The sequence below is a fragment of the Patiria miniata genome, unplaced genomic scaffold (genome assembly GCF_015706575.1).
Source record: "Patiria miniata isolate m_02_andy unplaced genomic scaffold, ASM1570657v1 HiC_scaffold_20, whole genome shotgun sequence".
Taxonomy (NCBI): Eukaryota; Metazoa; Echinodermata; class Asteroidea; order Valvatida; family Asterinidae; genus Patiria; species Patiria miniata.
Window position 1 is genome coordinate 36,112,481 of NW_024037059.1, and position 25,266 is coordinate 36,137,746.

At 40.7% G+C, this 25,266-nt stretch overlaps 1 protein-coding gene across 1 annotated transcript; it reads left to right on the forward strand.

The window, feature by feature from the left end:
• The first annotated feature begins 9,341 nt into the window (after positions 1 to 9,341).
• LOC119728092 lies at positions 9,342 to 10,784 on the forward strand. Its single transcript, XM_038200165.1, has one exon. It carries the CDS (start codon positions 9,342 to 9,344, stop codon positions 10,782 to 10,784), a length of 1,443 nt encoding a protein of 480 aa, XP_038056093.1.
• Positions 10,785 to 25,266: the final 14,482 nt, after the last annotated feature.

Below are 25,266 nucleotides of genomic sequence, written 5' to 3' on the forward strand. Positions count from 1 at the left end.
GGCGCTCGAAGATTGCATGACGTCATCGGTAGATGATTTGAAGAATACTATCAGCCAAGAGACTAACACAGTTAAAAGCAAGTTCATATCTATTACCACTTTTAAATAATAAGCCACTTCCGGTTTTGGCCTTTTTCGACCGGAAGCACGGGTCACGGGTCACCTCAACCTACTCTACCACTTGCCGGCAACAGAATGCTGCGGACGCGTACGGTTGATTTCTTATGCATTTTTAAATATTAAAATTGTCACAATTTAATTGCCTATAAATAAACACCGGATGACGTCATCATGACGTCATCATTACACAATGTTGTTTGAATTAGGGTCATTGCTTGGACAAAGATTGGTGTAAATGAATTACTGGCAAAGAGTCGAAAATGCCCTTTGAAAATCGACATTTTTAAAAAAAATTCTGTGTACAAAGTCTATGGGAAAAATTAAATATTCAAAATTCTATAATAAATCACGTGATGATGTCAGCATGACGAAAAGTTTCGGCGTACATCCTCAGATGATGGTTAATAACTATGCTGAGTTTAAAGTTGATCGGATTTAAAATAATTGGCAAAGTGGCTTGTAGAATAATAACGTGTACAAAACCTATGGGGAAAAGTGGAAAAAGAATAAGAAGAAGAAAAACTAGAGGTCTATGTCTGTTTGCAACAGAACATAGGGCTTTTCCGCATTATGTTTTTTTTTAAATTAAGGTCATGTTTTTCTGTTTTGTGCAAAACTGTGTGCATTTACGTTTTGTTTAACAAACCCCATTCAAATGGAAATTTGATTTTGGCATATTGCATTTGTCATATATAAAATATATATATAATCACAAGATGACGTCATTATGACGTCACCTCAATATTTATTGGTAACACATCCCGGCATGCCCCCATACCAAGTTTTAACCCAATCTAAATTACTGTTGATGAGATAGGGGCTTAAAATATACAAACGATGACGTCACATGTCTAATGATGACGTCATTGTAACAATACTTGGCAGTGCTCATTATTTTATTGCGGTTTTAGTCTGTACCAAGTTTGAAAACAATCGGATTAATGAAAGTGTTAAATTTTGTAAGCAGAATAAAATTGGCAATATTAAAAAAATCGTAAAAAAATCTACTGATGACGTCATCGTGACGTATTTCAGATGTTGTGTACTAGTGTTATTATCTACCCACCCACCAAGTTTCATGACGATCGGACATTATCTTATATGTGTTTCAAAAAAGCGCATATTTGATGACATCATCATGACGTCACACATTTTTCAAAATTTTGTACATATACCTATTGCCTTACAAACCTAATACAAAAAGAATTTTAAATTTAACATATTGGGTTCGTGATTTATGGTTTAAAGGTCCAAAACTTCAAAAATCTATATAAAATCACACGATGACGTCATGATGACGTCACCTCAATATTTATTTGTAACACATCCCGGCCTACCCCCATACCAAGTTTCAACCCAACCTGACGTACTGTTCATGAGATATAGGGGCTTAAAATATACAAGTTAACGATGACGTCACATGTCTAATGATGACGTCATCGTAACAATACTTGGCAGTGCTCATTATTTTATGGTGGTTTTAGTCCGTACCAAGTTTGAAAAAAATCGGATTGATAAAAGTGTGAAATTTTCTAAGCAGAATAAAATTGGCAATATTAAAAAAATCTTTAAAAATCGACCGATGACGTCATCGTGACGTCATTCAAGATTGTGTGTACTAGTGTTATTATCTACCCACCCACCAAGTTTCAAGACGATCGGACATTCCCTTATATGTTTTTCAAAAAATCGCATTTTTGCTGACGTCATTATGACGTCACACATTTTTCCTAATTTTGTGCATTTATCTATTGCCCAGCGAACCTAATACAAAAAGAATTTTGAATTTATCATATTGCGTTAGTGAGATATGGCTTAAAGGTCCAAATCTTCAAAAATCTATATAAAATCACACGATGACGTCATGATGACGTCACCTCAATTTTCGTCTATAACACATCCCGATCTACCTACATACCGAGTTTCAACTCAATCGGACTAACAGTTCTGTAGATATAGGACTTTGTAATATGCACATGAATGATGACGTCACGTGACCCATGATGACGTCATCATGACGTCTATCTTCGCGAACGACCTTTGCTATATGTTCTGTGACTATGTTAAGTTTTGATGTCATATGACTTTGTTTTATGCCAAAAGTGTTTGCTAGAAAAAACGTGCACAAAGTCTATGGCATTTTGGTTGGAAGTCCCAAGAGGAAAAAAAAAAAGAAAAAAGAAAAAAAATTCGTAGAGAAACAAAGGCTTTTCCGCAACTTTGCGGAAAAGCCAAAAAGGAAAAAAAAAAACTTTAACGAAAACAAGAGCTGTTCCCAATTTCAATTGGGAACAGCTAAAAAGGAAAAAAAAAAACTTTAACGAAAACAATAGCTGTTCCCTATTGAAATTGGGAACAGCTAAAAACACTAGAGGTTGTGGTTGTGAACAACCACAGAGCTGTTCCCAGTTTTGATTCTCTATTGGACCGTAAACAAAATGATTTAATGATTAACAAAAAATGAAATTAATAAATTGAAATTATTACCTTTAAAGATTGCACTTCCGGTACAACCTTTTAAATATTCATGACGTCAAAGCATAACAATAATTATGTGCACAGTAATAATAATAATTCAATATAATTATCTGTCAATATAGCTTTGTATTAATGTGAAGTTTCAACCTGATCAGTTAATAATTCATGAAATATGATATAAGGGTCTAAAATTACCACTTCCGGTAAAACTGGAAGTGAAGGTCACATGACCTTGAAATATCAAGTCTACTTCACTCTACTTACCTGTAGAGCAATACTACTTATGCATATTCCCCCTACCGGCAGGTATTTTCCGCTAAGAGTTATATACAATAGCGCCCTCTGGCGCCCTACCCATAATACCCCGCGGCATGCGTGCCTCGTGAGCGTCCTCTTTTCTCTTAGCGGCAGGTCGGGTAGGACGTGCGTTAAATAGTCGCTGTTTGCCTCGTCATTTACTACCCTTTTTTGCGTTTAACTTGAAGACCATCTTTTGGTCGTGTTTCATTTATGATGTATTTTTCACAGTTTTCAAATGTTACGTCTTTTATGACTGGCAATTTCTTCCTTGTAGTTATGGAGTAGAAGTTTCTCCATAAACGCATTACTTTTCTCTAAGAAATGTGTCTCGTTGTTACAGAGATGTGCGTATCTTAGTAGTTCTCCTTTGATACAGCCTTAGGTTATCATCAGTAGGCTAGAAACATACATATGCCTAATAACATGGACTATGCTTTGGCTAAACATGATTGAAATTATAAACTTTTCAATGTTGGTAGGTATTTATTCATATTAAAAAGTCTACAAGTTTCTTGTGGGCAAATTATGTACGCTAATGCTCCACTTCCTTCCACATAAAAATACCTGTTTGCAATGATTGAGTTTGTAGTTACAATTAACCAGTTGTGTTTGAAAAGTTATTTGTACTTGATGTAGTATCCCTCAATATTAAATCAATTACAAAAATATGACTATAGCCGTTTAAAAAAAAAAATGTGGGCGGGCATTTTTACCCCGAGACCCGGGTAAAAAAGCCCGCCAAACTTCCTCCCGAAAAGGGGTAAAAATTTCCCCTTATCAAATATAATGAGGCCCAAAAAAATAATACTTCTGCTTCCGGTTACCCGACCGACCCTATTTTTAGGCTGCGACCCTAAAAATTTTATCGGCAATTCCAAAAAAAAAAAAAATAATGATTGAATAAATAGAAATAAAAACCTGTTGTCTTTTCTGTCTTCACGTCAAAAAAATGCTTGTATTTATTTGTTTTCTTACTTACATTCGCTATTTTTTTCAAAAGAAACCTCCGTTATTTTTACAAATTCGCTTTGCGATATAACTACTTTGCAATTCGATGTCATGGTGACTATAATCACGTGCGTAAACCTAGCTCAATGCCGCGACGACCGGTTCCCGCCGCGCCGCGCAGGGGCAAATTTAAAAGACATGATGAAAATGCGGTAACTAGTCTGTGCACGGCTATGCGATCGATAGCGTGGCTATGCATTGGGCACGTGCACTGTCAACTGGTCAGATTCGACATCGTAAAAATGCCAAGAAAAAACACCGATGGAGAAAGAACTTTTTTGCAAGTTAATTCACATAATTGATCTAGCTTGTTTGTGTATGTATTTTCCGTGTTCAAGAGTTCATTTTGAATTCGAACTTCTCGTATTTGACGTGATACAATGCAGCGTGTTTCCCGATATTTTCGACCGTAAAAACGAAGTCTGTTGGCCGCGCGCCACACATGCACAGTGCATCACACACTTCGGAGTTTTGGCCATCTTCCCGTCTTGACTAGCGTTGTGCATATCGTGCGAACGACCTGAATTTTCCATTATTTTTTACGAATTATCGAACGTAAATATATTGACAATAATTAAGGTAGGTTTTATTCACTTTTTGAGGCCATTTTGTGTATAGCTTTCGTAGGGCAAAGGAAATAGTTCAGGCTAAAACTTTGCATATAATTGAATACCCCATTCAATCTGCATAAAAAAATTGGCAAAAAAAAAAAATTCCGACCGACCGACCCTATTTTTGAAAGGCATGTAATCGGAAGCGGAACTTTTTTTTCTCGGCTTGACCATGATATTATATTTGCACACGATAGGGGAGACATGTATTGCATAAAACCACACATTTATTTCCTAGTGTCTCCAAGTAGGATAGAGATATTTAACAAAACCTAAAAATCGGGCATTTTTACCCCAATTTACCTCACGGAAGGAAAAATTCTAAACTTCATGTCAGTGAAAAAATCGCCGTCATCGATGCCGAAATGTCAATACAAGTTACTGGTAAAGCTGACTTTAAAGTCGGTAAGAAATCGTTCGAAAAAGTCCCCAAATCTGTGTATTATCTCAATTTTTAGGAATTCCCTCAAGTTGTTATTTTACAAGTACATGTAGTAGAACACTTAAATCATCTGATTCCGAATTTCAATTTAATCTGTTGTTGCAAGCACTTGTGTTACTCTTCGAACTATTTCCAAGGAAAAATTTTGACGAGGATTTTTTGCCCGCCAAACTCACATGCATGGTTTTTAGGTTGGCCCATTTGGGGGCAACAATGACGAAGCGCAAATTACTTTTTTAGCATATATACATATATTCTTTAGCGTGACTCGGCGTGACTTCGTGTGGATGTTGGTATTGACCAATGGAAGCCGGCAAAAAGGGTGATATGGGCAATTCTTCGGTAACGGAATTAGGGAATTTTGTCACTTTGTCAAGGATTATTCTTTCCCAACAAAATATGTTCTATGCTAGGCAACTAATCTAAACATGGAAAGGGAGCCAAGACCCAATAGAATTGATTGACTGCTAAAAAAAAAAAATCCCTCAAGATTACCCTTAAAGGGGCGGAGCTTAATATTGGTAACGGAATTACGGACAGAGGACAAGCATATTTGAGTTCTCGCATAAATTAATAAAACTCTCTGAAGTTTTGAAATTTTAAAATTGGACACTACCTGTCATTTGTAGAGTTCAGGGTTGTTGTTAACTACAATGCAGAACAAAGTTGAAAAAATAATCACACTTTTCATAATTTCCATTTTAATCATGGTAACGGAATTACGCCTGGGCGGTAACGGAATTACGCCATAGGTTTACATGTAATAGGTAATGCAATACATTAACATTGAATTCAACATAAACTCATCACAATACAAATTTTAGAAGTTTATATAATGACACAAGGGGAAAGCTAAGTGAAAATTAGCAGAACAAAATGTAAATGTAGGCCTAAACATGTCTGGGCTTCCTTTTTTAGGTCAAAGGTCAAGGCCAATGGCTGCATTGCTGGTTAGCAATGTATATTTTTTTTTACCGAAAATCACATTTTCTTGTGAACAATTGTGTCATTTCACTAGTTTATCGTGCGAAATACAATAAAACTGTCCTTGTTGGCATCTGTGAGCAAGGGAAGATGTAAAGTTATGTCAAGTAGAAGTACTCAACTTTCATCTGTTCATATACTTGTCGTGGAATCTATTTTCTGTGGGTACAAGACAATAGCTTTGGCAACTCATATTTTAAAGGGAATGTACATTATTGGGTTTTGCTGTAATTTTCAGAAATGACCTATTTGAGGGTTAGTATAAATGTAATAGATCATGTTTGAAGTTTTGTGTTCGAAAATGCTGGACAAACCAAGAAAAACAAAACTGTTCAAGTAGTCTGTTTCCTTGACGCTACTAAAGATAAAATGGATCAATTTATAGATTCCGGAAAATTGTAGGGTAAGGGAACCAGTCTAGCTGGCCTGCACCCATTCATGAACATGTAACCAATAGCAAACAAAATTTGGACTGAAAAAAGTGTAAAGTTGGAGCAGTAGTTGAACAATTGTTAGGTTTTTCCAACGGTGGTCAGCCGACCACCGTTGGAAATGTATGCAAAAATACCATTTTCTAGAAAATGATTTCACACCAGGTGCCATTATTTTACAGGATGCTTTTAGACTGTCATTTACCAACAACCTAGTAAGGTATTTTGTGAAAACAACTATTAGCATTTTTTAAATAGTAAAAAAGTAAAAGTAAAAAATATTAATGAAACACCTGATTAATTTTAATTGTACATGTATAATAGCAAAATAAAGGGGGAAATGATTTAACTAGGTACATGCAATTAGTATTTAAAAGTTATTGTTGAAGGTACATGTATGTATGCAAATCTCCTATTCAATATGTCATGTACATAATCTGGAGAAAATGTGCATACTTTGTGCATGCGTAATTCCGTTACCGTAATTCCGTTACCGTTTTGTAATTCCGTTACCACTTGGAAAAATGCCAAGAAATCACTATGTCTACATCACTCTACTTACCTGTAGAGCGAATACTACATATGCATTGTTCCCTATGCCGGCAGGCAATTCGCTAAGAGTTTTACATACAATAGCGCCCTCACGTGTCCTACCCACGACGCCCTGTGACATGCGCACTACGTTAGCGTCCTCTTTTTCTCTTAGCCGCAGGCGAGGTATAACGTGGAACTTCAATCGACCTGAATTTCACTATTTTATTGGTACCTCTTTTGCTTGGAGAAAGCTATTTCGAAGAAATAAAGAGAAAGTATTTATTGTAGAGTTGTTCTAGTGAAGGATTTGAGTGAAAGTGAAGTAAGAAATGAGTAAATCTAGGAAGTTGGGGAGGACTGGGTGTGTCGATAATGGAGGGACGTACATCCCACCAGACAAGCCCGAGTTCTCGGCGGACTGCACCGGTGATGGTACGTCACCGCGGCAGCAGTCCCCTAGTCCCCGAGATTACGGTCACAGTTGGCCGACTCCGGGCCAAAGGGACATACCGCACACGGTTAGCCGTGCGCCGGAGTCCCCTCCAGAATTACAGCCCCCACACGCCAGTCATCACGGCCGTGGTGGGATGACTACAGACCAGCGGACAATGCCGTGCACGGAGAGCCGTGCACCGGCGTCCCCGCCCGGTATTAGTTTACACCCATCGGTGTCACTAGACTCTGAGCGGGGCTCGATACCGGGACACCGTGACGGCGCTGCTTCGCCCCCGGGGCCTGGTTCCCATTCCCCGGTGACAACTCGCCCCCCGGACTCTGACAATTCGGCGGACGAGAGCGAACTGACCCGCACCATGCAACGCCTATCGGTGGCTGAGACCGAACTCCGCTTGGTCCAACGGGATATGATCAGAGTTCTGAATCTTCCTGCTGGTACCGAACCTCCTCCTCCTGAGCGTCAGTCGTTCAAGAAGAGATCGGGACTGACGGCAGAACCGGTCCGGGCTTTTCCCACAATGCCCTTGGACCGCGTGTGCGTTGACCACATCGACGGTATAATGCACGCAAAGACATGGAGTGCCTACGCTAAACGCGTAGACTCATATTATCATTTCCCCCCAGGGGATTTTGAGAAATATTTCTCAACGCCAGTCCTGCCAGACTCGGCCATTGACAAACTCGCCGCTGACCAAGGGACAGCTTCATCCAAGGTTCCTTTTACAGACAAGACCCGTGGAAAGCTGGAGGATGTCACCCGCAGAATGGACTCGGCGGCACGCATGGGTATGCGTGCGACGTCCTTTCTTCTTCTCCTGTCAGAGTACCTGGCACTGGGATATGAAGAAGATTCGGTGATACCAGCCGACATGATGGTGGCTGCTCTCCATTGCCTCGATCGCGGCCTGTGCTCCACTCTCGACCAGTTTGCTAGAGTGTCGACCTTAGCAACATCGTCACGCCGCACCAATGTGCTAGATGCGCTTTTCCTCCCTTCACCGGGAGCACGAAAGCGTCTCGACGATCTCCCGCTCTCAGGCCCGGACTTATTTTCTGGTAAGTTCCAGGAGGCCATGGAGGCCGAGGCAAAGCGCCTCAAGGCCACGGAGAAAATAAATCTCAAGAAACCGGCCGAGCCGAAAACCGCGGACAAGACAAAGAAACAGCCATCTTTTGTCATTCCCCGGCGCCGCCCCCCGGTCAGAGCGGCCCGTGGTGGATTTCGTGGGCGCGCCGATAAGGCGGTCGGCCCGCGCTATTCACAACCACATATTGGACAACAGCGTCCCCAGTCGGGACGCGGTTTCCGTGCGCCCACTCCCCGGTACACCGGGGCGTGGCGCAAGTGACTTATGCGTCTCCGGGCGGCCTCCCACCGCTGGACCCGTGGGAGGCCGCCTTCAGGAGTTCGTGGGGTCCTGGGTGCAGGTGACTTCCGACCGGTGGGTCCTCGAAACAATCAGCAGCGGTTACGCGCTCGAGTTTACGAGGACCCCCCCGTCGGACATGCTTATTCGGACAACGCCCGTACCGCCCGACACAGCAAAACGCCGCTCCCTCGAGGGGGAGATCGACGCCCTCCTTCTAAAGAGAGCAGTTCGTGTTGTCCCCCAAGGGGGGACCCGGGCGGGTTTCATGTCAACCTTCTTCTTGGCCCCCAAGAAGGAGACTGGCGTGTGGCGTCCAATACTGAACTTAAAACCCCTCAACAAGTTCATACGTCCGAAACGTTTCCGCATGGAAACATTACGGACCATTCTTGCATCGATCATAACACCAGCGTGGGCGGCCAGTATAGACTTGAAAGACGCGTACTTTCACGTACCGATCAGGCCGGAACATCGCAAATTCCTACGTTTCCAATACAAAAATACACTGTACTAATTTGTGGTGCTCCCGTTCGGGCTATCCACTTCTCCGCGGGTGTTCACCCGGATCGTGAAGACGATCGGGGCGGCACTGCGGCGTCGAGGGGTCATGATATTCATGTACCTCGACGATTGGCTAGTAGTGGGCCGTTCTCGAGGGGAGATGGAAGTGGCGCTCCAACTAACGTGGCAACTTGCTTCCGACCTGGGATTTCTCATCAACACCAAGAAATCCCATCCAGTCCCCTCTCAGGTTCCCACCTTTCTAGGTGCATCCCTCGATCTTCGCGGGGGACTGGCCCGTCCATCGGAGGACCGCCTGCTGAACCTTCGGCAGTGCGTGTCCCTCTTCCTCCCGACGGTAGTGGCTCCGGCCCGAGCCTGGCTCAGGCTGTTGGGCCTTATGGCCAGTCTGGTGGACTTAGTGGATTTTTGCAGGCTGAGGATGAGGCCAATTCAACTTCACCTGCTGTCTTTCTACAGACCCCGCTGGCACCCGATCGACCATCCGGTGCCCACTATGTCTTGGCTAGTCCCCCACCTTCGTTGGTGGCTAGTCGAGGCCAACATAACGCAGGGCCGCGTTTTCCGCCCGCCCCGCCCGTCGGTACTTATCACAACCGACGCGTCAGGGTACGGCTGGGGGGCTACCCTCCACCCGCGACAGGTCGCGGGTGTATGGGGCCCCGCACATCAGTCATCCCACATCAACATCCTGGAAATGCTGGCAGTCACCAACGCACTAAAACATTTCCAGTCGGACGTCAGAGGGCAAGCAGTCCTGGTACGATGCGACAACGCCACAGTGGTGGCATACATCAATCACCAGGGTGGCACTCGGTCAGGCCATCTGTGTGCACTAACGTGGGATCTCATCCTCTGGTGCATACATCACGGGATAGCCCTGTCGGCAGTCCACATCCCGGGGGAAGAGAACGTCACAGCCGACGCTCTCTCCAGAGGCTGGATCGCCCCGACAGAGTGGTCACTGCTCCCACAGGTGGCTCAGTCGATCTTCAGACTAATCGACCGGCCGCATGTGGACCTATTCGCGTCGCGAATGAACAATCAGCTACCGATCTACTGCACGAGGGGCCCAGATCCCAACGCGTGGCAGACCGATGCACTGTCGGTGCGGTGGGACGGCCTACTGGCCTATGCCTTCCCACCCATCTCCCTCGTTTCTCGAGTGCTGACCAAGATCGAGCAGGAGGATTGCCGAATTCTCCTCATAGCCCCGTTCTGGCCCCGCCAGCCGTGTTTTCCCCGGCTCGTCCGACTCTTGGTTCACCGCCCGGTAATTCTACCGAGGAGGGCCGATCTCCTTTATCAGCCCAGCTCGGGAATCAATCACCAGGCTCCGGGGGATCTTCACCTGACGTGCTGGGTATTGTCACGCGATCCCTCTGCTCAGCAGGCCTTTCGCGACGAGCTGCAACAATTGCAGCCCAGTCCCGTAGAGCCTCAACCAGAAAGGTGTACGATAGCCGACTACGCCATTTCTTTAAATGGTGTAGACGGCAATCCATTCATCCCCCCAATACTTCTGTAGGGGAAGTGGGGGATTTCCTCCTATACCTTTTTAACAGTGGGCTCACGACGGCCACGGTCAAAAATTATCGATCGGCCGTTGCCGCGATCCATCAGGGATTTTCGTACGGTTCCTCCGTTTCCGGCAACCCTGCAATTAACCAACTGATCAAGGGGATGTTTAATACTCGTCCCCCAGTACGCACATTAATCCCATCTTGGGACCTCTTCGGTGTATTATCTACACTGGCGAAGGCTCCCTTTGAATCGATGAATTGCTCAACTTTGTTACAGCTCTCCATCAAAGTAGCTTTTCTATTGGCTGTTGCTATGTCCCGACGACGTAGCGAACTACACTCGTTATCGATACAGACAGGACACATCCGGTGGGAACCGGGGGGTGTCCGCCTGATCCCTACGGCCGGTTTTCTCGCAAAGAACCAGTCGGAGACCTTTATGCCCCCGGACATCTTTGTCCCGGACATCAAGTCTTTTTCGAACGAGGCAAACGACAAACTTTGGTGCCCAGTTCGAGCACTTAAGTGGTATGTCAACCGTACGAAGTCACTTCGTACGGGACACGAAAAATTGTTCATCACGACGACCCCGCCCCATGGGCCGGCGTCCCGCAATACAATCACTCGCTGGATCGTGACAGCTATCCGGTCCGTACCGGGTGGCTGGCCAGCGACCCAGGGACCCATTCGAGCGCATGAGGTCAGGGGAGTGTCCACCTCGTGGGCCTTTTTTAAGGGTGTCCCCCTAGGTGACATCGTCAAGGCAGCCTGCTGGAAGAACCCTAACACGTTCTCCGAATGCTACCTGAAGGATGTCCTCCAGGCAGATGGCAAGGCTGGAAGAGAAGTGCTGCTAGCGGCCAGTCGAGCCTCACGGAAGCACTAACGGGTGAGCATATAAATATACATATATATATTTGTATGGGCATTAAGTTTACTTAGGTGTACCTATCATGTGTTCATTCCCATAGTGGTTACACCCCCCTGACTTTTTGCGCACGAGCTCTTTGGGTTCCCCTGACGAGGTGAAACCTAGAGCGTCTGGGGTGTAGGTTTTTGGTTTGGTGTTGTCTGCCTTTGGACACGCCTCATGTCCTACACCCCTGTAGACATACGGTAATTTGCGTATACCCACCGCCTTACTCGGTGCGAGTCTATGCATATGTAGTATTCGCTCTACAGGTAAGTAAAGTGATGTAGACTCCCCCCCCCCCCCCCCCCACAGTAGTGTGGTTGGGGTCTACGAGCGAATACTTACCTGTAGAGCACCCCTCCCTCCTTCCCCACTATACTCGATTCCTTGAGTGCTTACGCAAGTAACGCTTGAGAAAAAGAGGACGCTAACGTAGTGCGCATGTCACAGGGCGTCGTGGGTAGGACACGTGAGGGCGCTATTGTATGTAAAACTCTTAGCGAATTGCCTGCCGGCATAGGGAACAATGCATATGTAGTATTCGCTCTACAGGTAAGTATTCGCTCGTAGACCCCAACCACACTACTGTGGGGGGGGATTTAAAGTTTTTATTTTTCATTTATGTTTATAGTAGGGTCTTTTCTCAACATACATGATTTGAAGAAATAAAACGAGAAAATTTGTGAAATAAGTAACTTTTGCCATTTTTTTGGTAACAGAATTACGTGCTAATTTTGACATTTTTAAATGAAGGCCTACACTATAACCTATATATATATTTATATACATAGATTTCTTTTAATGACCCTGAGTAATGTTAGTAACTTGTAACATTATAAAATAAATCAAACCTTTTCCCTGTAATTCAGAAAGTAATACATACACAAAATTTTACTTTTTTTACCAAATCTGAACGTTTTGATCATCAATTGCAAAAATCACTGTTTTTACCAGAAATATATATTTTTTTTCAATTTCGTTTTTTGAACTGAATTCCCCATTTAATTTAGGTCTGGAAAAAGTACAAAAAAGGTTTAATATGAAAATATTTATTTTTGACATTTTTTGCTCTCCCATGGAGAATTGCCCATATTTATTAATTAATAATTTGTAAAGGAGGCGATACAGCAAATTTTTACTGTACACCATAATGGATAGGAACCTTATAAATTAATATTCGTGCGGCTTGAGAAGATTGACAGATATTGCAAACACCATGTGTTACAGCTTTGAAAAATGGACGTACCCAAGCCTGTTTTTCCAATTTCAACAAAAAATACTGAATTTATCAAAACGATTTTTAGCACATAGTGTGATCATTATAAGGGAAACAAACCCTGAAAGTTGTATGAAGATACGGTCTTCCAAACGGGAGAAATTGATTTTCAAAGTTTCGCCGGCAAACATCCACATGTCTGTGTGCATGTTGTTTCATTTAAAATAAAGTATTACGTAACCTTTAGAAATCGGCCTTCGCAAACACATGGCTTCTATAGTGCTGTGTAGTTAGTTCCAGCATGGATCACACCATTTGCGGTCTGGGGGTGAACCATGTTCGTTTTTAAGAATTATTTACAAGCATTTCCACCGTTTTTAACTGACAAATAATACTTTTTAGAAAGTTCCTAATATTTTCTTGGTCGAAAATAAGTCTTCAACATCACAATATATTTTTGGTAAAGAATTTAAATCGAGAAACGATGCAAAACTCCAAAAGAAGGGTTAAAGCACCCCTTACGGTATCAATGGATGATCCGTCCCTATCATGGCGACTGCCAAATTTTTTCGAGGAAATTCGAAAAGTTTGACATAACTAGATAGTTATTGAAAAAAAACAATTTGATAAGTTTGGTAGTAAAAAGAGACCTGTTTGTTCTTAGGGCATGCTCTGACAATGGGGGAACATTTGATCATAGTTCACCGGCGCTGCGCAGGCCGGGATATACCGCTAGGTAGCAATTCTTGATGTTTATTTCTCAATGTCATCATCTACTACATGTACAATTATTTACGGTACAATTTTTTACATAACAAAATAGAGATTCCTCCTTCAAATTGTGCTGTAGTAGATGGAAATTGCAATTGCCGATGACTTTTTCTGTTAGAGACCTGTGCAACCATGTATGATATGAATCTTATGATTGTTTTACAATTTGTCTTGCCGGTGATCTGCCGGTGTTTTATTTACAAAAATAAAATCAAAACTACCTATCCTTGAAATAGAAACTGGACTTAATTAGAAATTTAAAACCAAGACAATTTTTGGAAAAATATAAGGGCCCAAAAAACCTGGAAATTACATGCCAAAAAAAGAAATGCATCGAACGTGCCTCACCTCTCACATTACGATGTATGGTGTTAACACAAATTTCTTTTCTTACTACCTATAAAACTAACCATAAAACTACCGATTATGCATAATATTTTGCGCTTTTCATTACAACGTACAAGTTTACAAACTCTGTTTCATATCGTTGTACATGCCCTTTCGAACTAAATTTACTTTGTAAACTATAACAATGTAACTAAGAGGACAGTCTCTCGTTACGTTGTGAATCCACTGCTGTTCCAGAGGCTCACAGCGCAACATTAGGATTATGCGCATGCCGCAGTTTTTCCGGGCTGTGCCACAGAATGAGTATTCACGAACTCGTTCATAAAAACAAATCGCTGGGAACGGCCTTCCAAAAAAATGCTCATGATGCATGAAATATTTACGGAAACCATCAGAATTGTCCCAAAGTAGGTTCAAGAATAAATACCGGTAACTTGAGGCCAATTCTGGCATGACAGACGGGACAGATTTACACTACCTTTTTTGTCAAAGGCCTGCCACAACCAATATGTAAGGTGTAACCATCTAATTTATGTATAAAGTCAAAGTAAACACTCTACAGGGTGGATACAAACAAACGAAACCGAGATATTATTGCTACTTGGAACAGAAGTAGGGCACATGTGAATCAAAGGGAGATATCCTCTTTAGGGTTGAATCTCCTCTTTAAAGTACCGGTACGGTCAACTTAAGTTAAGACCTACCGTACATGTAGAACAAATTGCAATAGAAACCATTCACGACTTAACATAAATACACAAACAACATGTGAAAAATCTAATTGTTTCTGAAAAATCTAATTGTTTCTGTGGAGTGGAAGGGTGTTTTTTTTTCAAGCATTTTTTCAGATAAAAATTTTGGACATTTTGTCCTTGAACAATTCATCTGGTGACTTGGTGCGATTTACATGTCTATATACATGTAAGCTAATGTTTAGGATTCATGACCACAGGCGAGTGCTGCAGACGACTGTTTCAAATGATAAGTTTATACAGGGCACTACGGATGGAGTGGACAAATTTCCGCCTAAACTTTGCGCAATAAGTCCACAGACAAGATACAATTATTTGCAAACAGGGCTAGGGATGTCTAAACATCATTTTGATCATACACAGATGGAAAATGGTTGGACAGTGCATACATGGACCGTTTTAAAAGTAAAGCGAAAATCTTTAATAAAATATTATTGATTGAGCGCCTGAAAATGATGTGTTGGATTTGGTTTAGAAAATTCAGGAATTACTGTGCTCAGGTTGTGAAGCTTTATACAGTGCATTTTGTTAGTACAGTAAACTCCGGCTAAACTGACATCGTACAACTTGTCAAATCGCTCAAGTCGGCCGTCTGACTAAAGTCCCGATTGTCTGTAATGCATTTCCATTGAATTTTTTTATTTCTAAGTCGGCTTTTAGAAGTCGCCATTTCGCTCAAGTCGTCGTGTTACTCTTGGTCCCCTTTCCATTAAAAGCATTACAAAATCCTGTGTGTAAGTCGGCATTCAACAAATCACGCATTGGCATCGACTTCCTGTACTGCGGTTGGCAAAGTGTCGAGTGAAAAGTGGTTTCGCACGGCCCGTGATCGCTGCATGCATCGGTGTCGAAAAAGGGTGTCCTACTGCATACCACTACGCGACGCTATAGGATCTTTGCTGCATACATCGCATGTATGCATCGTGAGCATATCAATACCAGTACCCCCTCTAGGCTGGACGCATGCGCTCTGTCCATTTTGGGGGTTTTCTTATTGAATGACTACTGCATGCTATGCTGCAGTCAATGCGTGCGTGGTATATACCGGACCACGCACACATTTAATTTGTTACTGTGCACGTACATATGAATCGTGGTCTTCACTATCAATACCCCAAACGTGATGATACAATTCGAGGATTAATTTGCTGGATTCAACTCAAGCATTAAGGAGATAATCCAGGGTAAATCGAAGCCAATTAGTGCAATGAATCATGTGTCCAAAAGACCATTCATGTAAGTCAGCAAAATGACGACTTGTAGCATATATCAGCATTCGCGTAAGTCATCACAAATTCTCGGGTCCCGAGAGTGCCGGTTTAGCCAGAGTTTACTGTACATGAAAATATGAAACAAAACATCTCAAAACACTTGGATCACAAAGAAAAAAAGGTTAATGGGCGAGGTTGATGAGAAACAGATGTAGTTCTGTACATGAGCTTTCTATGTCTTTCATAAGTACGGTACAGTAACTTTTAACAGCTAAATTGAGAAGATCACGATTGAGGTACGAAAATTGATTGAGACATCTGCTTGTACAGTCAAGAGTGAAATGAACTACTCCAGAAAAGCATACTTGAGTGCCGACAAAACGATTCTTTGGATGGAACAGACCCCGCATTGTTATTACTTTTAAAAAAAAAATGATCTCATTGGCACGGTTTCTCTCCCCCCCCCCCACCCCTCCCGCCTACGACTTTGATCTTGGAAATTTGTATTATTTGTAGACCTAATACACTTGTCACACTATATTTCTTTTCTCTAAAGTGCAGAATTCAGCTAAAAATTTATTTCACTGCAAAATTTTAATCCCGTTAATTTGCCAGGCTTTTGTAAGGTTTTTTTAGTAAACGTTCATTTTTTTGAACAATTTATATCTTATAAGATGGAATTTTGCGTCGGGGTGATATAAGTCAAATTAGGTTTTGCCCTTCACCGACGTTTTTAAACACTGTATACTCAGTGTGTTACCTCCCGAGTGAAAGTTGGAAAAAATCACTCGGGTGGGACTCGAACCCACGACCTCCTGCTTTCTAGTGCAGATGTCTTACCACTCGACCACCGAGCTAACGGGATCGGTTGGCCGGTTCGAATCTGATGTACATAGCAGCGGGTACCGCATAAACTATTATAAGATGGAATTTTGCGTCGGGGTGATATAAGTTAAATTAGGTTTTGCCCTTCACCGACGTTTTTAAACACTGTATACTCAGTGTGTTACCTCCCGAGTGAAAGTTGGAAAAAAATCACTCGGGTGGGACTCGAACCCACGACCTCCTGCTTTCTAGTGCAGATGTCTTACCACTCGACCACCGAGCTAACGGGATCGGTTGGCCGGTTCGAATCTGATGTACATAGCAGCGGGTACCGCATAAACTATTATAAGATGGAATTTTGCGTCGGGGTGATATAAGTCAAATTAGGTTTTGCCCTTCACCGACATTTTTAAACACTGTATACTCAGTGTGTTACCTCCCGAGTGAAAGTTGGAAAAAATCACTCGGGTGGGACTCGAACCCACGACCTCCTGCTTTCTAGTGCAGATGTCTTACCACTCGACCACCGAGCTAACGGGATCGGTTGGCCGGTTCGAATCTGATGTACATAGCAGCGGGTACCGCATAAACTATTATAAGATGGAATTTTGCGTCGGGGTGATATAAGTCAAATTAGGTTTTGCCCTTCACCGACGTTTTTAAACACTGTATACTCAGTGTGTTACCTCCCGAGTGAAAGTTGGAAAAAAAATCACTCGGGTGGGACTCGAACCCACGACCTCCTGCTTTCTAGTGCAGATGTCTTACCACTCGACCACCGAGCTAACGGGATCGGTTGGCCGGTTCGAATCTGATGTACATAGCAGCGGGTACCGCATAAACTATTATAAGATGGAATTTTGCGTCGGGGTGATATAAGTTACCTCCCGAGTGAAACTGAGTATACAGTGTTTAAAAACGTCGGTGAAGGGCAAAACCTAATTTGACTTATATCACCCCGACGCAAAATTCCATCTTATAATAGTTTATGCGGTACCCGCTGCTATGTACATCAGATTCGAACCGGCCAACCGATCCCGTTAGCTCGGTGGTCGAGTGGTAAGACATCTGCACTAGAAAGCAGGAGGTCGTGGGTTCGAGTCCCACCCGAGTGATTTTTTCCAACTTTCACTCGGGAGGTAACACACTGAGTATACAGTGTTTAAAAACGTCGGTGAAGGGCAAAACCTAATTTGACTTATATCACCCCGACGCAAAATTCCATCTTATAATAGTTTATGCGGTACCCGCTGCTATGTACATCAGATTCGAACCGGCCAACCGATCCCGTTAGCTCGGTGGTCGAGTGGTAAGACATCTGCACTAGAAAGTAGGAGGTCGTGGGTTCGAGTCCCACCCGAGTGATTTTTTCCAACTTTCACTCGGGAGGTAACACACTGAGTATACAGTGTTTAAAAACGTCGGTGAAGGGCAAAACCTAATTTGAATTTATATCTTATTTATAAGTTATGCCAATGACCTAAATTCAACACAAAAGGAACACACGAATCTCGGATTTCTGATATTTTCCCTAATATTTTAAATTGGACTCCGACCTATTGGCGTAAACACCTGAAATTTAAGTTTAAATGTATCTCTTTGTGTATATCATTTTCCACCCTTTATTCAAGTAGACCTGTTTATGCAAAGATTTTCTATGAAACAAAAGTTTTTGGGGGGCACAAAGTGATTTATTTTAACCAATAAATATTTCACGAAGCAAAAACATCTCAAATTTCTTGATTTTTTTTCAAGAAAATATCCTATTTTATTATGCGGTAGTGTAAATTACAATATATTTTAATAATTGGTGGACATAGAAAAGTCGTCTGCTGTGATCAGTCATGTCTCGCGAAGTCTCTGAACGGATTTTCTGACGAGTAACAGGCGCAAAAGAAAACATACGGCTGTTTATGTATGATGAAAAATTAGTAGTGAAAAAGTGAATAAAAACACTTTTCCACTCTTCTGATGAAATTTGATTTTCAGTATGTTAAATAGTGATATTTCCTTAGCGTGATAGCATTAAAATAAATTCTATTGCAATTTGTTCTAGGTCAGGCCCTGTTTTGTTCTAAATTGACCGGACTATTAAAATGACACCCTGATCATGTCCTTACATTCACGGTTGACTGAGTAGTGACCAATTTTATGAAAGGGTCAATTAAGAGAATTGTGCCACTTTTCAATTGTGGTTTTTGTGGTGTAATTTGTCACAGAGTGAAAGGCTATGGTTGCCAATCAAGGCAGGTGGGGGGAAAAAAAGAGATGTCACCATGAAAAGTGGCGCAATTCTCTTAATAGACCCTTTCATCAAATTGGTCACTGCTCAGTCAACCGTGAATGTAAGGACATGATCAGGGTGTCATTTTAAAGAGGAGATTCAACCCAAACAGAGATATCGCCCTTTGATTCACATGTGCCCTACTTCTGTTCCAATTATCAATAATATCTCAAATTCATTTTTTTTATCCACCTTGTATATTTCACATTAAAAAAACAATCCATCAAACTAGATGATTCAGTGGCTATATAGTGACAAAGTGAAATCAGTGTGACGGACGGGACGGAAACTGCACTCCATATTTTGAAAATGACTTTCGTTGGAAAAAGCTATCTGTTCCCCTGTGAAATTTATTGTTGTTTTTTTCTTTTAAAGTTAATAACTTTTATGCCAATAATCAGTGAACATTTTACTTAGTAATTCAACACATGGAACTGGAAACACCAGGCTCATTAATGTTGTGACAGACGGGACATTTTTATATGAACTGAATAAAGAAGGCACCAGCATTTATTATTTGTAAGGACATGTAATACAGGGTGGTTAAAAGAAAAAGGACACCCACATTTGACAGGAATTTTCACCTATTTTTAAAAATTATTTTTTAACTGTCGATTAGTAGCTATTAAAGTACTGGCCTTTAAGCAAATGTGACGAAAAAATTGTTCCATTTGCACATTTCATCGTTGAGCTATGCCAATTTGAACATTTCATGTGCGAAACCTGTTTGTCGAAGGAGGTATACATTCCCTTCGCTTGACTGAGCTCAGCTATTGGAGCTTTATTTGAAAAGACATGACATTTGATTGTTAAGTTATGTAATGTTATGCAACAATGAACTTAAGCCGACAGCTCATTGAGTAGATGATCTTAACACTGATTTGAATAATTGGACAGCTTCAATGAAAGTTACTAGGGCAAAATCTATTTTGGTGGGAAGGTTTTTTTAAATTTTTATGAACTACGAAAACTTCCAATTTACATTGAATAACCCGTGGACAAGGCTGAGTTTTGGTGACTTGTATTCAAATTAGCATAATATCACTATTTTTGCGACTTTTACTAAGCTTTTTTAACCCATACATGGTTAAAGGACTATATTTTACTATTGTGCGAAAATTTTTTTTACAAAAGTTCAATAAGTAGGTAAAAATTGCTGTCAAAAATGGGTGTCCTTTTTTTTAACCACCCTGTATTTAAAAAAAACCAGAAGAGTCTACAAAAAATGTATGTTTGAACTTTGTTTGAACCTGGAGTTGATTGAAAAAAGTGTGACAGACGGGACAAAAATACTTAACAAATGGGTAAAATGTGACAGACAGGACAGAGTTTGAGATGAAATATCAGATCAACTATACATCAAAGGATATTTTATTTTTTACTTTCCAGGTGAGGTCTTCTTGATAGAAGATAAGAATTCAAGTTTGAACCTAAAAGATATTTTCATTTAAAAAATACACAACTTGTTCATTTTTTTGTGTGACAGACGGGACATTGCAATGTCGTTTTTTTTCAAAATGGTGCAAGGCTGTGATGTTTCATCTTTTGGTTTAAAAATCTATAGTGGTGGATAGGAATGACATGAGACTTCATAGTCAACCAAAAACAACATATTTGAAGCATAAGAACTGTAACAGAGGGGAACTCAAATTTCCATCACAAAACAGAGGAAAATGCTACTTCTGTTTTTCGAAACTTCAATAAAAATATTTTTTTTCTACAATCAAGTAAGTTAAGCAAAGGCCAAAAAAAAAGTCTCTGGTTTTTGGTATGGAGCTTGCCCCAAAAGTTTTTTTTGTCCCCCCTACTTTTTTTTCTTCTTCAAATGACTGCTGATGTTGCAGATGATGCTTCAATCCCCTTAAAACTCTCAAAAATATCCTTCAGAGTGGAGCTTGAGGTGACCTCAGTAAGGCCATATGGCTTGAGAATTCTGCACCCACTTACGATCTCGACCGATACACGACCATCGCTCCGTCAGTCTGGCTTCCAGACGCACAATTACAAAATTACAACACCGTCTGCAAATGGTGCCCAACTAAATTTAGTGCCCAAAGAGGTAACATAAAGCTTATACTCGATCGTAACCCCATCTAAAAACACTTTAAAATTGTGCAGCAGCAGAATTCCAGTCAAACCAGTGACTTTAGCGGTTTTAAGACATCATCTTATATTGAAAAAAAAACTTACTAATTTTGCCGACGCGCACAGCTACGGCTACGCGGGTGCAGACCTGAAACTGGAGACTTTTTTGGGGCCTAATATTAAGACTGCCATGAAAACATCGATTAGACTTTACATTTTGTATTAACGGTGATTTCGAAAGAGAAAACCCCTAAACTCGCCAGCAAATGGATGTGATTTTCGCAAATCAACTGCATAGTATGTATGGGGTTCACAATTCAAACAAGTAGGCCTACCACGCCGACGCGGGATTGGCACGTGCCCCGCGTGTATACAATTCTCAGCGACAGGAATATACATAGTGCCTGCTATTTGGATTTGTGCACATATGGCGCCATTTGTTTACATTCAGTGTATGCATTTAAATAGCTTCGTATGTGGATCCATCGAAGGTTATTGTCTTAAGTCTTCCACAGTGGTATTCTCCTTTAAGTAGCCTTTCCAACGGTAGTTCATTTGATTTGGAGTTAACTTTCCAAGACGACAGAAAATCCCAAGAAACGTGAACATCATTTTCGTTCCGATTGAGACACTGATAAACGTATCAAATCAAAGGAAATTTTACGGAGGTGTTTTCCCATCAAGTGTCTTGCCAAAAAATTCACAGTCCTGTCTGATAATAAATTGTAGTCCTTTTTCTGTCGATTTATTGTTATGTCGAATATCAAAAACTTATTTGTAGCATAAAAAAGTGATTGAAAAGACGTCCTCCGGTGAGCTGTTTTTATGCAAAATGATACTGGATACAATTTAGCCGCAAGAGGGAGTTTTATACGAGCTAAAGCACGGGGAATTTTACGGAGGTGTTTTCCCATCAAGTGTCTTGCCAAAAAATTCACAGTCCTGTCTGATAATAAATTGTAGTCCTTTTTCTGTCGATTTATTGTTATGTCGAATATCAAAAACTTATTTGTAGCATAAAAAAGTGATTGAAAAGACGTCCTCCGGTGAGCTGTTTTTATGCAAAATGATACTGGATACAATTTAGCCGCAAGAGGGAGTTTTATACGAGCTAAAGCACGGACAAGCTAAAGCACGGACAAACCTAAGGTTGCCCTGAAAACAGCGGTGAACCAGGGTACTATTTTCCACTTTCGTCAACAAATGGACAATGATTGATAATGTTTGGACATATGCCTTGTCAGATCTAGAATAATAAGTATTATTAATAAATTAATTAATGGATTATTCTTAATAATCAAAAGAGACCTTGCAGCTAGGGGCCGAATTGTGTTTCTTTTTACAAATCAGTAAAAATATTAAAATTAATATAAATACATGTACATGAATTAAGACATTAAAAAAATGAAAATATAAATAAATGAAATGAAATTAATACACACACACAAATTACAACACTGATAGGAACAATGACAGGCAAATATATCAGGAATCAACATGGACAATGTACAAGTATTTACAAAGACAGCAAGACTAATTGCCAGGAATAAAAGAAAAAAGGTAGGCCCTATCTACTGATTATTTAAGATTGAAGTTAAAACGGGAATAGGACTGTTCTTGTAATAATATTAGCACATACCGGTAGTTTTAATTGGCTTTTTCGCAATTTTGCGAAAAAGCCTTTCTTTCTGTTCTCATTTTTTTTCTTTCTTCTTCTTCTTCTTTTTGTCGCCTAAATCCCATAGACTTTGTACACGTTTTTTCTCAGTGCCACTTTTGGTATTAATCTTCGTCTTACCTCATTCAAATTAAGCATAGACATAGTCCTTATAGCAGAGATGTGCCCCGAAGAGTGACGTCATGGTGACGTCATTGACTAATTTATTATAGATTTTTGAATATTTAATTTTTCCCATAGACTTTGTACACAAAAATTAAGAAAAAATTGTCGATTTTCAAAGGGCATTTTCGACTCTTTGCCAGTAATTCATTTTACACCAATCTTTGTCCAAGCAAAGACCCTAATTCAAACAACATTGTGGAATGATGACGTCATGATGACGTCATCCAGTGTTTATTTATAGGCAATTAAATTGTGACACTTTTAATATTTAAAAATGCATAAGAAATCAAACCGTCCGCGTCCGCAGCATTCTGTTGCCGGCAAGTGGTAGAGTAGGTTGAGGTCTTTATTTCATTCAGTGTGCGTGCAATCACGTGACCCTTGCTTCCGGTCGAAAAAGGCCCAAACCGGAAGTGGCTTATTATTTAAAAGTGGTAATAGAAATGAACTTGCTTTTAACGGTGTTAGTCTCTTGGCTAAAAGTATTCTTCAAATCATCTTCCAATGACGTCATGCAATCTTCGAGCGCCCTCTAGCGACAGGTTGAAAATTAGCAAAAATGTATTTTGAATAGATGTCTGTGGCGAAGTTTGTCGGAATCGCCTACATATTGGTGTATATAATGACCTTGACCCACTTAAGACGTGTGCGAAGTTTTAGGCAAATGACGTCATCAGACCGGAAGTTATAATAAAAAGACCCTTTTTCATTTGAAAATTCCTGAAAAATCAACCATGGCAGTTTTTATGTTAGTTTTTACTTTAATTGTCGATTTAAGGGTAGGTCTTAAACATATCAAAGCTTCGAGGCAATAAGCGAACTCGGACATGCCCTGCGCACGCTTAAAACTTCAGGTTGACAATACCTCTGCTCTAAAACATGCACAGAACGTCTATATGTACATTTACATACACGTGCGTTACGCACATACTGTACATCGTATGTCAGTCAGCCTGGAGAGCACGTGTTGACGAGGTCAAATCCTGTCCACATCACAGTGACCGTTTTAGCCGATTTTCGGCTAACCTTGACAGATTTTATGTTCATGCATACGCATAGTCAGGGGCGTATAATAAAAAATCATAATGCCGAAAAGCCCTATGTTACGTATTTAAAGGTGCAGTTCTGCAGTGGGATTTTCCACAAGTCTTTTCCTATACAACACTGATATCTTACTGAGTAGTTCTGAACCTCAGCCGAGAATTACTATGAGAAGGAAAGAGAAATCGTATTTTTTTCGGTCTGTCATTCGATTTAACATATTCCTAAGGGTCAGAATATCAAGTAATATTTCATAAAAATGTTTCAGTTCAAAGGCAAATTACAAATTAAAGGTGCAATTTTTCTGCAGTGGGATTTTGTTTAGCCCGTTAACTTTGTACACGTGTTAGCCCATTGACTTTGTACACGTTTTCAAGCCACCATTTCTATAACTTGGCGATCTGGAATCGTCATCAATGTAACAGCCAAGGAAGACCCTCATACAAAAATTATGCCAAGACTATGACGTCATGATGACGTCATCACCCAATTTTTTTTTATTGATTTTTGAAAATTTACGTGCATATTATGTTGTCCTATATCTACAGAACTGTAAGCCTGATTGGGTTGAAACTTGGTATGTGGCTAGACCGGGATGTGTTATAGGTAAAAAACCAATTAGGTGACGCCATGATGACGTCATCCGGAGATTTTATATGAATATTTGAGGTTTTTGACCTTTTAGCCATATCTCATGAACGTAACATGCAAAATTAAAAATTCTTTGTGTATTTGGTCTGTTAGGTAAAAGGTATTTGCACAACATTTTGAACAAAATATCTGACATCATTATGACGTCATAAAAATGCGATTTTCAAAATACACATATAAGGAAAGGTCCGACTGTCATGAAACTTAATGGGTAGGTAAATAATGGTACTAGTATACAAAGTTTAAAGTGACGTCACGATGACGTCATCGTTTGGTTTTTATAATTTTAAGATATTTTAAATTTTATTGTGCTTCCACAAATTGCACACTTTCTTTCACCGGATTGACATTAAACTTGGTTCAAACCAAAATCACAATGACAAAATGTGCATTGAGAAGGGTCTTAAGGATGACGTCATTGCAGGGCAAGTGACATCATTTGATAAAATTATACTTTAGGAATTATTCTAAGCGTTTTGAACAACCTTTAACTGCATAAAGCACTCTGAAAGTGACTGCAAAAGGACAAACGAAACAAATATTTGTA